The following is a 14971-nucleotide window of genomic DNA, read 5'->3' as shown; positions in this document are numbered from 1 at the left end:
ATGAATCCCTGCAGTCACGAAAGCTTTAAATCGAAATTTGGGCCAATCTGTACGAGAACACGAGTGCATGCCTGCCTGCTGCAGTGTATCTGTGTTGATGTGTGCGTATATCTATCGCTATGTGCGCGTACATCTCTCCGTGCGTGCGCGTGCGTACATCTGTGTGCGCGTGTGTGCGAGTCGGGGCGATCGCTGTACCTTGTCGCAGCACTCCAGCGCCTGCTGGCTCTCAGCCAGCTTGAGGTGGCACATGGCGAGGTTCAGGTGCGCAGCCAGCACGAGGCTCTTGGCGGCCGTCTCGTCGGTGCCCTCCAGGCCGTACTCGTTCTCCAGCCACGACACGATCTTCTTGTACTGCGCCAGCGCTTGCTTGTAGCGCCCTGCCTGCATGCGGTTGGCGGTGGCGGTCGGGCAAGCGGTACGGGCAGCGGAACAAACATTAGCAGCGGGAGAGGTGGGAGCGCTAGAAGCAGCAGTTGCAAGAGCAGCAGCAGTAGGATCATAGTAGAAGCAGCAGCAGGAGGAGCAGTAACAACAAAAACAGCGAAAGCAACAGCAGAAACGGCAGAAGCGCATAATGATAGCAGTAGTAGAAGCAGCAGATAATAGTAGCAGTAGCGCCGGTCGTAGCAGCAGCAGCAGTTAAGGGGAGCAACAGGAGTAACGCCGGGTGCAGCAACAGAAGCAGCAGCAAATAACAGCAGTAGCAGCAACCAGCACAAAGGGAAAACATCCCCAGTATAGCCTTAACAGAATTTTGATGCAAGTGCTATCAGGGAGCATATATGAAGGCTGCCATGGCACACGAGGGGATGGGTGGCCAGCACCACGCCCAGCTGCGTTTGTCTCCCAAGTGGCCATGTTTACTACGCATCGCACCAGGTACTCATTTGAGGCAGAGTCGACCTGGGAGAGGCCCAGGACCAGGTCAGATAATCGTCACTGGTGTTGGTGCTGACCATGAGCGGGAATCGAACTCGGGTCGCCAGGTTCGTTGCGCAGTGACTACTGTTGTCCACACGCACACACAGCCGAGAAAACATCCACTGTGTGGTACATTTCCTCCTTCAGAATCAGACTTTAGAATTCATTCTGGAGAAATACGATGAGCTATGAAAGCTCTTTTTCACAGATGTCCAGGAGGGGCGGGTCAGAAAGTTACAACAAACAATTCAAAAAATGACAGGAGTGCAAAGTATAGGAAAGGTAAGCCAATCTCTAAAAATAGATGAGCATCAAGAAAACTAAACGATTTTCATTTTACTAGGTAAAGCTCACGGAGCGATGTCGTTCATTTTCAGAAGCGACTTGGGCCACAAATGTGGAAATTAACAGCAGCCAAATATACAGGCATCAGGGTCAGGATCGAACCCACGACCTCCTGTAGACCAGGCGAGAACGATAACATCACTGCCACCGTGGGGCTTCGCACGCGTCGCACCTTAAAGTACTGAGTTCCCTTCTCCTTCACGAGGCCGGCCTGCTCCAGCTTCTCCTTGGTGTCCATCTCCCAGGACTCCTTCGCCTGGACACACGCGCATTCATTCATTCAATCACTGTGCAGTGCGAGTGTATAACGCGAGTGCAAACATTTCGCAAAGCGCTCGTTCAATGTGTAAACAGCTATTCACGTAGATCGTTAATGATCACAGGAAACGTTCATTATTGTTTTTTCATAATAACGATAATCCTGATATAACTGTATTTTAAAAGAGGGAAGGGAAGATGCGATTATCGTTGATCATTGTCGTCGGATGTACATCGTAGCGTTTCTATATTGTGATACACTCTAGTGAACGCACAGCTGTGTATCAGCGTGCGTGTTAGTATGCGAAGGGTGTTAACAGCGCAGAGTGAACGTGTGCGCGTACCTTCTCAAAGCTCTTCAGAGTCACTTTGTATTCCACGGTGGTGTCTGGAGGGATTTCAAACTCTGCCTTTCCCTGCTGACCAAACGCATACCTGCAGGCGACGCGTTGCCACACGCATCGCAGACGTTAACAGCCGTGCCAAATCCACGATCACAATGAAACCTACCAAACCCAAACTACTCCTGTCTTTCGTATGCCGCCCCTAGTTGAGTGCAGCCTAAAATGAGGACCTGGCGCGGTGTGTAAATAACATCGGCAAAGCGAAGACGAAGGGCGCCCAGTTGTTGTGCGAGAGGGAGTGTACGAGCGCGAGACTCACTTGGGCGCCAGCGTGAGGGTGCACACTTCCCCCTTGAGCATCTTCTCAAGCGCGCGTTCCACGCCCGGCACCACCCCGAACTCCTCGCTATCGCCCAGGGTGAACGAGAGGTCGCGTGCGTCGAACACTCGGCTCCCCACACGGCCCTCCAGAGACACTGCGCGCGAGACAAAGATCCCACGTGTAGCCTTAACGGACTGTTGAGGCAAGCGCCGTGAGCGATTAGCACCTATGAAGGCTGGTACAGCACGCGAGGGGACAGGTGGCCAGCACCAAGCCCAGCCGCCTTTGTCTCCCGAGTGGCGACGTTGACTGCACATCGCAGCAGGTACTAATTTGAGGCCGAGTCGACCTAGGCGAAGCCCAGCACTGGTTCAGATAATTGTCACTGGTGTTGGCCCGTCAGCAGAAATCGAACTCTGGTCGCTGGGTTCGTAGCCCAGCGCGCTAACCACTGCGCCACAACTCCCCCTCCACAGTTAATTTCACAAATACACTCACGTACACGAATGGGTAGCCAAACATGAATAACGTTTGTGTCTGGTAGTGTTGTGTGTGGTCTACGCGAGCGCTCAGTGGTTGTGTCTTTATTTGCCCGTAGTATGGCAGTCTGTGTGGTTATAGTTGTGTCTGCAGTATTGTGGTCTCTGCGCTTGTGTGCGTGGCAGCAGTCGTAGCGGTTGTCTGCGCGTCCGCGTTGTGCCTGCGTCCGCGCGGTGCCCAATAAATGTGGACGCGTGTATCTGCGGCTGCGTGTATCTGCGGCTGCGTGTATCTGCGGCTGCGTGTATCTGCGGCTGCGTGTATCTGCGGACGCGTTGTGTCTCGCCGTGGCGGAGTCGCATCGCGCGTGTGGGCGACGAGGGGGGGGGGGGCGCACCCTCCACGGTGGAGCCCTCATTAGGCTTGGAGTAGCCCTCCCCCTTGCAATGGATGCGCCGGATGATGCCTCCATCCTCCTCTTCCGTGAGGTCCTCCCCCTTCCAGTCAAACAGCTCCACCTGGGGGAAGACCCAGGCAAGGTCGTCTCGCGGGCAAACATTGCGACCATCAGCAGTCGGAACTGCTTTTTGTGTTTTTTTTTGTCCTTCCCCCGCACCTCCGATTTGTGCGGTTGACTACGCACGGTCCGAAATAAGTCCAACATCCATACGTAATAAGCAAGTGCTGCTGGGCTGCCAGATGGTACTACCACGATGACATCTGGTCTAAATGATGGTATAATCACAATTACATCTGGTCTTAACGATGGGGCCTTGTTCAACGTGAAACTCGTTATGCGCTGTCCGGGAGCATTGCGGTTATCCACACGTGCAAGCGGAAAGAGATTGGTACCTCAACATATAAATTAAATAATTGTTTTAGTCCATCCGCCTATCAGCCTTCCAGATCAATATTAACTGGCAGCATTCCGTTCAGTCTGGCCCACTGAACGACCTGAATAACAGACCCACCGAGTGGCCAAATAACCGTCCGAGTGGTCGAAAGTACCGACCTCAAAGATGAGCGTGGAGTTCGCGGGGATCTTGGGGGGGCTGCCCACGGCACCGTACGCATACTCGGCGGCGCACGTCAGCTGGCACAACTCCCCCCGCTTCATCGTCGCCACGCCGATGTCCCATGCCTTGATCACTTGCTCTGGAAAAGGTAACGCGGTGGGGGGGGGGGGGGCACAACGGTCACGCACGCAAGGCGGCACACGTACATGTGTGCGTGCGTGCGGTCACAGGCACATGGCAGCAACGATGGCTACTGCTGGACCGTAGCAAACATCTCCACCGCGATGCAGGCCCGTGGTTGATTACAAAGCTAACTCTTCATTATCCGTGGGTGGAGTAACCGGCTTGTTTGGTGGCCGGGTTACTTAGTAACCGGATTGCGTGGTAACCAGGTAACGGAGTAGCCATGCTGCTCTAATTATTGGCTGACCCTCGCTCGTTGAGGGTCCACGACTCGGTGACCACAAACACATCGGAAAGTAATCGCATTACTTGAGCAAACAATACAAACCATACGACGCATTCTACCTCTTCACCCAGATTCTGTATAGGTAACCAGTACCATGATTTATTGCCTAATTTACATTTGTTTTTCATTATCCATGTTTTTTTCTTCCATATGGACCACCCTTAGCCCAATTACCCCAGATATAACAAATGCAGAGTCAACTATCATAACGATGCAGCAGAACTGTTTGCTCATATTCAACTTACAATGACCGTATATCTCCGGATTATCAGATGCTCCGCAGAGCAACACACAACCCCTAAAGTTGTACCCCCAGTGTCAAAGTTACACAAACCGGACGACACACCTGCCGTCTTCCGGAAGATAATCCTGAACAAGATTAAAACACTGTCTTCCAGAATACAATTAATTGTCCTCATTATAAGATGCATCCCCCCTCCACTTCCCCCCACCCCCAACTTTTGCTTTAGATTATACAGGGGAACAAAAATGCCACTTCGAATTCATACCGACAGTGGACCACGGCACGAGAATCCTCACCTTTGCCCAGCTCGAAGGTGAACTTCTCCCCTCGGTCGCGACTGGAGTCGAACTTGGTTCCGTCGAGCAACGTGCCCGTGTAGTGAACCCACACCTTGTCTCCGGCCAGCGGCGTGTCATCGCCCTCGCCCGCACGCTTGATCAGCTGCGGGTTGGACAAGGGTTGACGAGGGGTCAGCGCGATCGTCTGGAGGTCAAACGCTCGTCACCCGGCGCGCCCCGCCGTCGCAACAACCCCGGCCGTCAGTTTAACACGTCGGCTTTCACAACCAACATTATCAACAATAGCCCCCGCCACATTTGGGCGACGCGTGACAGCGGATCTCACAGCGTGATGCCCTCGGCTCAATGCCCAGGCTTGGGGGAGAGAAACCGGGCACTATGCCAATGTCACCGACAGGGGATGAGCTTCCAATCGGGGCTCCCCTAGGCCTAAATAAAAAAAAACTCAGATGTGTTGTCACGTTATGGGCAACTGAGCCACGTATAATGGGTCTGTATTGAACCGCGGCAGAACAGTGCACGGGAGACATGGCTGTTTCCCTCCCACACTGATGAAGAATAGCCCATAATGTGCCTGCAGGCACCAATATCAAACCGTGGACCACACAGCACCACCACTGCCCGCTCGGAACATTTGAATCCATGGGCCTCTATGCGATTCTATGGGTCTCTATGCGATTCTATGGGTCTCTATGCGATTCTATGGGTCTCTATGCGATTCTATGGGTCTCTATGCGATTCTATGGGTCTCTATGCGATTCTATGGGTCTCCGTGCAAGTCTACGGGTCTCTATGCGATTCTATGGGTCTCTATGCGATTCTATGGGTCTCTATGCGATTCTATGGGTCTCCGTGCGAGTCTACGGGTGTCCATGCGAGTCTATGGGTCTCTATGCGATTCTATGGGTCTCTATGCGATTCTATGGGTCTCCGTGCGAGTCTACGGGTCTCTATGCGATTCTATGGGTCTCTATGCGATTCTATGGGTCTCTATGCGATTCTATGGGTCTATATGCGATTCTATGGGTCTCCATGCGAGTCTACGGGTGTCCATGCGAGTCTACGGGGTCCTCTGTGTAAATTGCCAGTCTGGGTTTTCGAACTCGCACAGCAACACAAATATGGCCTCCGCCTGCCTCAAGTACCCATCTCGTAACACAAAAGTTGACCTCTGTACTCATATGAATTTATAAAAATTCATCGAAAAAGCAGCCATTGCAACATATGCGACTTTACACCCCACCAGAGGTCGCAACCGGGTACCCGATACCCGTACCCTACCCGATACCCTACCCGATACCCGGGTACCCGGCCGGGTACGGGTACCCGTTTGCGACCCTGGTGCGGCCGGGTACGGGTAGGCCGTGAGTCATTGGTGAGTCACCGTTTGTCACTCATTTCCCAACGTCTTGTCTCTTCTCACAATTCAAGTTCCTAGAATCAACCCACCCGCGCCTGCAACATGGCTTCATCCCAGAGGTCGCAATTAGGTACCCGATACCCAATTAGGTACCCGATACCCATACCCGTACCCTACCCGTACCCGGCTGGGTACGGGTACCCGTTTGCGACCCTGGTGCGGCCGGGTACGGGTAAGGAATCAAAACCCGTTTGCGACCTCTGCACCCCACCCATGCTTGTCAGCAATCGCGCACGAAGGTTTGCCCGGCGCACGTGGAGGGCATTGTGGTCAGCACTGCCCACCATGCACAGGCCTTGCTCGTCTTCCCTCCCGCGCTAAACTCAACGTCTAAACACAACACCGGGCAACTCATTTAATGCCAAGCTCACCCACTGGGAGCTTGGACTGGACTCACGTTGAATTTTGCAACGTAACACTCTCTCGCGAGCCTTGTGCAAACTCAATCGCGTTAAGACTGGGTCACGCCGCCCCGATGCGAGCATTCCCCCATAAATAATTGGCATCAAAACTCTCGCAATCACAGGCAGTGCTCTCTTTACGCACGCGCAACGTGTGAACATGCTCAAGGTTGTGCCTCCGTGTTCCCTCCCTTCATGTGTCCGTCTCCTTCTGCGTCCATGTCTCCATGTGTCCGTCTGCCACTCTCCGCAACCGTCTCTCTAGATTACTGCGTGGCTCTGCACATCCCTGTGTTTCCACCTCTCCGTGTCCCTCCATATCTATCATGTCTCTCCAAATATCTCTCTGCCGTCTGTTTCTCTGTCCGTCTCAAGTGTCTCTCCTCCCCGTGACACACTCTTCACAGCTCTCTTGTATGTGGGTCTAGCGCCGTGTCTCTATACGCTGTGCATGTCTCTCATTCCATTATCTCTCCGACTCTGTCCAGCGAATACGTAGTATTGCGTCAGCTCCGTTTTCACTGCATTCAATCTGGCACACCCATGACCCCATCGCCCAGGATGCACGCTATCTTATCCGAGATCTCAGAAGCCAATCAGATCTGAGCCTGGCTAAACCTTGGAGACCACATTGCATAGCAAGTGACTAAAGGCTTCTAGGAGAGGGCTACGTGGTTAAGCAGCAGGGGCCGCAAAATACACTGTTGTGCTGTGCTTCTATGCTACAACACGTACGCTGTGTCGCCACCAACACACACTGAGCAGCATGGCCCGCACAGTATGGGGAGAGGTTTCTCATCCAGCAGCAGATTGGCAAAAGGGCTGTACGTGTGTGCATTCATCTGGTAAGGCTTGTTTCATTATTGCCCAGTGATCAATTGTGCAGCTCGGTTGCATGTAACCGAGCAACCGGTTGCTTACAAAAGGCAGAAAGCGACCTGCCCATCAAAGCACCGACCCCATGCTCGCCCCCCACCCCGCCTGGCTTCGGAGGCGTGATGGCGTGATGATATCGGCTGAATTCCGGGTAATTTGATCTGAGGCGGCCACCAAAAGTTTCTATCTCTGCTAAAAAAACCCCCCCCCCACACACATTGACGATTTCATTCACTCAGAGTGGATGGAATCTTCCATCACAGGGCACCACAGTCCAATCATGGCCACCATTAGCAATACATCTGCGTCCTTTTCACTCTTCTATCGCTGCTACTAGCATGGTCACTGTTTATGTAAACTGCGCTCACCGATTCGCCCACCCGCATCTCATCAGCACCGTGTTCAACCACCACGACACAGAGGGTCACAACAACAACCGCCATTCGCCACTAAGTGGCGGTGACGTCACCACGACGCTTGTGCCAGGCCATGTGCACCTTGAGGTGCATATGGTTCACAACACACTCACCGACACGCCACACTGCAGGTCACAATACCACACTAACCCACTTACCCACTCACCACACTGCAGGTCACAATACCACACTAACCCACTTACCACACTGCAGGTCACAATACCACACTAACCCACTCACCACACTGCAGGTCACAATACCACACTAACCCACTTACCCACTCACCACACTGCAGGTCACAATACCACACTAACCCACTCACCACACTGCAGGTCACAATACCAAACTAACCCATTTACCCACTCACCACACTGCAGGTCACAATACCACACTAACCCACTCACCACACTGCAGGTCACAATACCACACTTACCCACTCACCACACTGCAGGTCACAATACCACACTAACCCACTCGCCACACTGCAGGTCACAATACCACACTAACCCACACACCACACTGCAGGTAATAACACCACACAAACCCACTTACCCACTCACCACACTGCAGGTCACAATACCACACTAACCCACTTACCTACTCGTCATACTGCAGGTCACAATACCACACTAACCCACTTAACCACTCGCCACACTGCAGGTCATAACACCACACTAACCCACTTACCCACTCACCACACTGCAGGTCACAATACCACACTAACCCACTCACCACACTGCAGGTCACAATACCACACTTAACTCACCCACTCACCACAGATCACCTCATTCCTCTCTCTGCCTCTTCCCTTGCACTGTTTCACTTGGAATACCCTCCCGCCACCATCACTGTTTTGCCCATCTTATTAAAACCTTGCTCAATTTGAGAAACGTATAGCTTTGTTACACACTCAAAGAGTGCTGTCTGCTGCTGGCCGTCCGGCATTCTGCGCCTTTGGGCCTGCGCTCAGCCACGTGAGCAAACTAAATACTGTACCTACCCGAGCGTTTCAATTCTACGAAATTTGAATTACACAAAAAAAATTCCACGCACAAATCCTCAACGGCTTAATTCTGCAGCAACACACAACCCGCCATGAGCTGCGGTCAATCCACCGTTGTATGAAGCCTCCTTCAACCAAAACGCTGCCCGCCTATCCCTCAATCGTCCCCCCTGCCACTCAGCTACAATGCCCCACCCCCCAACCACCCACATCGGTTTCACTCACCCATTCCGGAACTTTCCTGAGCCCATCAGCGTCCCGTAAATAATTTAAATTTACGGCCAACAAGAAACCCACAATATACAGTACAAGATTTTACATTACAAGATTTTAACACCATCCTCCAGGCCATCACTACTGGACGTGTCCGAAAAAGAGCGTTATCGGATTCCTTCAGTGTAAATACATATTCTAATTCTGATTAATTACCCATCTCACCACAGCCTATCACCAGCCACCGTCAGTAGCAATGTACTGACCAAACAGCATAATAATAATCTGCTGAGAATGCGACACATTCATGTCGATTTGAGTCACCTATTCTGGAACTTTCTTTAATAAGCCAGAGTCCCATCGCAATGAAAACTCAATTTATACTCCGCTAAAACGACAGTACTAGGAATCATCAGCAGTTCGTTGACATCACAACCAGTTATGGGTCCTTCTCTGCCATCACCAACCCCCGTACTGACCAGCGTGGTGAAGTATGGTCGAACAGCCACAAGCGACTGGCAAGGAATGGGGGGGGGGCTTCATCCAGCAGTGGAGTGATAAAGGTGCTGCACATTGTAATTCCCCGCATTACCATTAAGAAATACACACAGACACACGGATCTCATTTGTGTCATTCTGGAATTTTCCTCAGCCACTCTCATTGACTTAACCTGATGCTTTGCCAATTGTTTGGGGGGGGGGGGTAAGGTGTTATATACACATGCTGCGGGGAAGCTGCCAATGTTGTAATGCAGTGGTTCTTAGCCTGGGGTGCAAGATGCTCTGTCGGGGGGGGGGGCGAGATGCGCCTTCTTGGGGGGATGCGAGACATGGACACATTTTTTTTTAGAAGGTAAATAATTTAAGCACGCGGCACATAAGTACAACTACTTTGTTTCATCAAACCCCCACGTATTTATTAATATTCCATACATTGTTTTAACAATTGAGAACCAAAGGGGCTGCAAGGCTGCTGTAAAGGTTAAGAACCACTGCACTACATTATACACTACACTATACTCTACACTATACACTACACAACTATACACTACGCTATTATACACTACACTCTACACAACTAAACACTACACTATACTCTACACTACACTATTATACACTACGCTATTATACATTACACTCTACACAACTGTACACTACGCTATACACTACACAACTATACACTACACAACTATACACTACGCTACTATACAATACGATACACTACACTATACACTACACCAGTGGTTCTTAACCCGGGGTGCACGCACCCCCTGGGGGGTGCGAGATGCCCTTTCCAGGGATGGGGGGGGGGGTAGCGAGAGACACGGGCATTTTTTCGAAGGTAAATAATCGAAAAGATAAATTAAGCACGGGCACGGAAATATTGAATAATCGTTGTTACCTTTGTGTCATCAAACCTATGCGTTTAATTAACATAACGCATTTTTTTAGTTTGTTTACGATTGAGAACCAAAGGGTCTGCAAGGTTGCTGCTGTAAAGGTTCTAAGAACCACAGGTGGTGTAATGGTGAGCAGCAGCAGCACATCGAACGTACAATCGAGAAGGTTCGCCGGTTAGACTTCCATCTACACCGCGTGGACGATGTGGGGGGTTATTCAAATTCCATCTCCACCCCCAACGCATCTCGTCCTCCCAACCAAGCCATCGGGGCATGAATTGATTAACATTGCAATGAATTAACACTGCAATTGGTTAACATTGCAATGAGTTGATTAACATTTAAATTAGTTAACATTGCAATGAGTTGATTAACATTGACATTGGTTAACATTGCAATGAATTAATTAACATTGAAATTGGTTAACATTGCAATGAATTGATTAACATTGCAATTGGTTAACATTGCAATGAATCGATTAACATTGAAATTGGTTAACATTGCAATGAATCGATTAACATTGAAATTGGTTAACATTGCAATGAATTGATTAACATTGCAATTGGTTAACATTGCAACGAGTGTGTTCGGCTAGGTTCGAATCGTTCATGTTCGGGTGACATCCCCCATCACTCACGACGTGGAAGAGTAGACCAAACACCGTCTTTACAAAAGTGGTTTCGCTCTTCCGCTAACTGCGACGTGAGCGAGAACTTTCATGGGTGCTCCTTTTCCCTGCTGTCCTTATTAATGATGTTTCCACATCTGGGTGTCGATTTCCATTTTTTTTTGGTTCGTGGTTGTTAGTTGGAAATTCGACATTTTGTTATTAGTTGGAAATTCGACATTACTATGGTGGGAAACCGAGCATCCATATTTATGGAATGCAGGCGACTTGTCATCGTTTCGAGAGCCCCGAATGAAGATGCTGCTTCTGCTGCTGGTCAATACATGTGCGGTTGGTGGGAGGTTTAGATGGCAGAGATGATGATCGGGAAGATGACGACAATGTGAGGAATGACGACAAGATATCGTGGTAGCAGGGATAATGATGACAATGCTTATGCTCTGGACGATCACAATAATCAAGCTGATAACGATGCTAATGAAAGTCACGACGACGTTGAAATTGCTGTGACAACAATGCGTTTTGACTCGGGGGGGAAGGCCATTGATTGGGACTTTGACGGATGATGCAGCTGACACGGTAACAATGACGATGGTTGTCAAATGTGCTCCCCTCTGCAGTTGACCACTCGCCGTTACCTTGCGCACTCCGCCGTCCTGTTTGGGGGAGATGTCGTCCCCTGCTTCTGCGCCACCGCCGATCACCGCCTCCTCCACCTTCTCCACCTTCGCATCTGCCTCGGCAGTCATCCCTCACCACCGCCGCCGCCGCCGCTCTAAATGTAACAACTAACACGCTCGATCAACCCAACCACCGTCTTCGCCGCACAACAAAGCTCACTAAACCTCGACCTGGATGCTCACTGCCACTGGGCAATCGCTGAAGACGGCAAGAGACGTCGAGAGAGACGGAGAAAGAACGAGAAAGATCGATAAAGAGAGGGGCCCGCGGAAGATGCTGCACGTGGTGGCCGCCGCTTTGCTGAACGTAACCCCAATGGATGGTGGTGGAGGGGGGGTGTCGGATCGATTCCGTCGACCGACGCTAATAATCCAGGATCGATTCCACAAATACCGCAGATTTGTATTGCGTAGGGTCGAATCGCGATTCGCAACAACAAAAACACTAACCGGGAACGATTTAATTTTCGGTGAATCGATTCCAAACGGAACTCGCCGTAGGAAACGCGCCGCATCGCTCAACGCTGGAATCGAAGTCGATTCCTTTGACGTCTCGACGTGGGAATCGCTACGCGTTGTTCTGCAGGAGGAATCCATTGGTTTATATATTTTACAAATAATCGCGTGAAATCGCTCAGTGTTGTTCTGCAGAAGGAATCGATTGGTTTATATATTTTACAAATAATCGCGTGAAATTGAAGGGGGCTATTTTTTTACAATTTATATACCGCAGGAGGAATCCGATGAGCTACGAAGCTCTTTGTCCACAGATGTCCAGTTAAGGGCACGATGGTGACGTCATAACAGTACAAAAACAGGATAGTACGAAGTATAAGGCGAACAAATCACCCAAATAAAACTAAAACCATCCACAGTCCACCAAACTTATTTTTCAGAAGCGACCTGGCCACAAACAATAGCTCAACAAAGTTGGCCCCATCATATGGACATTTATACCCCCCGCCAACCCAAAGTAACCTCAATTCACGTTTCTAAAAATAATGATAATCAAAGTAACCTCAATGCAGGTTTAAAAAAAAATCTAAGTAACCTCAATGCACGTTTCTAAAATAATAACAAAGTAACCTCTATTCAGGTTTCTCGGTGCGGATGGGGGAAAATCGGGATGGTCCCGGAGAAGGGGAATCCACGCGGTTGCCAAGGTGATTAGGTCCGTGCGGCCAGCAACAGGCAGCACTCTGAGAAGAGGTGAGAGTGGAACTTGCCTCGGTTTCGATTCAAAGCTTTCGCGACTGCAGGGATTCATCTTCTTGGTTCTTTCGGTAAAGTCACGTAGAAGGGAAATAATAAAAATAAAACAAAATGATCACTATTCATTATTTCCCTTCTACGTGACTTTACCGAAAGAACCAACATGAACTTGTCTCGGTTTCAGCAAAGGCTATTAACGTGTGGGAGGGAAATTCAAGTTCATTTATTTGGTATAGCCCTGTGAGCCATTCGGCTCTTGAATCGGGTGCAACCGCAACAAACAAAAACATGAACAAGAAAACATCTTAAAGTGAATATGTGACTAAGTGCAAACAGAAAATCCAAGAAAAGACAGCAAAATGTTGCAGAAAAAGCACCGTACACCAACGCTGTGTGCAAAAATCCCAGTGGGATGCAAGTCAAACAACAACAAGACAACTTAGATTAAGGCCATCAGTCTAACCCCGTACTACAACAAACAAACATGGCCAAACCGAAAAACTTTTCGAAATCACCAAAATAAAGCCATGAAAGCAATGAAACAGTGATCATAGGAAATAAGATGCGGTGGGTGAGGGAGGGAGGGAAGACGCAAGGACAAAATTGCGAGACGCGGAAGGAAGTTGAACGTGGAGCCGATTTATGGGATGGAACTGAACTCCCCAAATTGGTCCTAAAACGGAAGAAAAAACCCATAACCTCGGGCTCTTGGCACGAAAACGCGTTGGCGATGCCAATTCGGCTCCTTGGGTGCCGATATATTAACTCGGAACGATGCTGTCGGGTCTGTACATCGGTGTACTTTTTGAGACCCACAGATTCGTAACAATAATCTCGCAAAAATCCTAGAACGCGAAATCCTAAACGCAAACCCATTCATCTGTTAACATATCCTAATGCATAATTGAGATGCTAGTCTTATCCTGATTGCAGCCATGAATCCTAAATTGCAACCTTAGATCGCAGTAAGGCCCTTATATCCTGTAAAAGTATCCTTTATTATAAATACAAACTTATTTTAGCTTAAATACGAACCCTGCGTCCCGTCTATTTTATTTCGAGCTAAAGAATCGAAGTTCTGGAATCGAACACCCGAGCGTTGTTTCGATTCCTTGGACGATACAAGCTGAGGACCCCGAGAAGTTTCCAGAAATAGGTGTCCGCCGCGATCGACTGTAAGCGCCTGTTTGAAATAAAATAAACCAAATTGCGCAGGCAATTAACAAAAACGATCGTTCCCCACTTTTTTGTCTAGCATAATCGCCAGGACGAGTGAATAATATGAAAGTGCACTCTGCAAATTACCAATAAGTGAAGAAAAAAAAATACGGCTCATGAATAAACATGAGAACGTCCCAGCCAATAGGGACATCGCATGGGCGAGGCTTTAATGTGGTTTACCCGCTGATTAATATTCATGATGCGATTCTCTCGAGAATGTAGAAAGTGGTAGAAGATACAGTACTCGAAATGTCTAGACTCGTGTTTTCAATGTCATTCAAAATAGCCCCTCCCCCACACCGTGTTTAACGTACAAATTACATAGTCCCCGCAGCCAGTGATAGTACAAAGGTATAAGCAAATAAGCAAAATATTATGGACAAAAATGCTGGGTCAAAGATCAATAAGAATATCAGGGTCCACAAATATCAGATCGAATTTGATTCTGTAAAACAGCTACCGATTTTGGTGGGTGTCGTTTAACCCCGAATCACATTTGGTGATTCCCACACACATTAAATGACAACACTCATAACTTTCGTCAATAACACTGTGTTACTTAAAAGGAGAAATAAAGTATACATAGTTCGATTCTGAAAAAGAAGCAAATAGTTGAGTGGGCTTGACCAGGTGAGATAAAAAATAGTAGAGTTTTATTTGTATTTTTAAGTGATGTTTACATTTCCTATACTTTGCACTCATATCGTGCTTTTGTGTTGTTTGTTGTTATAAAGCAAAGTTTGTGGGGAATAATAGCTATTTTCTATACTTTTGAGGCATGAGAAATTAGAAAATAACAC

At 49.1% G+C, this 14971-nt stretch overlaps 1 protein-coding gene and 1 long non-coding RNA gene across 3 annotated transcripts in view; one reads left to right on the top strand and one right to left on the bottom strand.

Annotated features, from left to right (window-relative positions):
- Positions 1-12090, bottom strand: part of LOC144942300 (peptidyl-prolyl cis-trans isomerase FKBP5-like) — a 48194-nt gene extending 36104 nt beyond the window's left edge. Inside the window, exons 1-8 of one of the 2 annotated variants that reach the window (XM_078869075.1) lie at positions 11697-12090; positions 4699-4843; positions 3686-3828; positions 3071-3191; positions 2191-2347; positions 1872-1962; positions 1442-1525; positions 199-384 (exon numbers count right to left, since the gene is read on the bottom strand). In XM_078869075.1, the coding sequence (XP_078725201.1) occupies positions 199-384; positions 1442-1525; positions 1872-1962; positions 2191-2347; positions 3071-3191; positions 3686-3828; positions 4699-4843; positions 11697-11807 (1038 nt within the window). In that variant the 5' untranslated portion in view covers positions 11808-12090. The remainder of the gene's footprint in view (positions 1-198; positions 385-1441; positions 1526-1871; positions 1963-2190; positions 2348-3070; positions 3192-3685; positions 3829-4698; positions 4844-11696) is intronic. The other variant, XM_078869074.1, reaches the window with a different exon arrangement.
- LOC144942307 (uncharacterized) overlaps positions 1-14971 on the top strand; it is a 549184-nt gene that overhangs the window by 78290 nt on the left and 455923 nt on the right. The gene's annotated exons all lie outside the window — the stretch shown is intronic.

The sequence above is a fragment of the Lampetra fluviatilis genome, chromosome 27 (genome assembly GCF_964198595.1).
Source record: "Lampetra fluviatilis chromosome 27, kcLamFluv1.1, whole genome shotgun sequence".
Lineage (NCBI taxonomy): Eukaryota > Metazoa > Chordata > Hyperoartia > Petromyzontiformes > Petromyzontidae > Lampetra > Lampetra fluviatilis.
The sequence above is the reverse complement of the archived record's forward strand: the minus strand, read 5'-3'. Positions and strand labels throughout refer to the sequence as shown.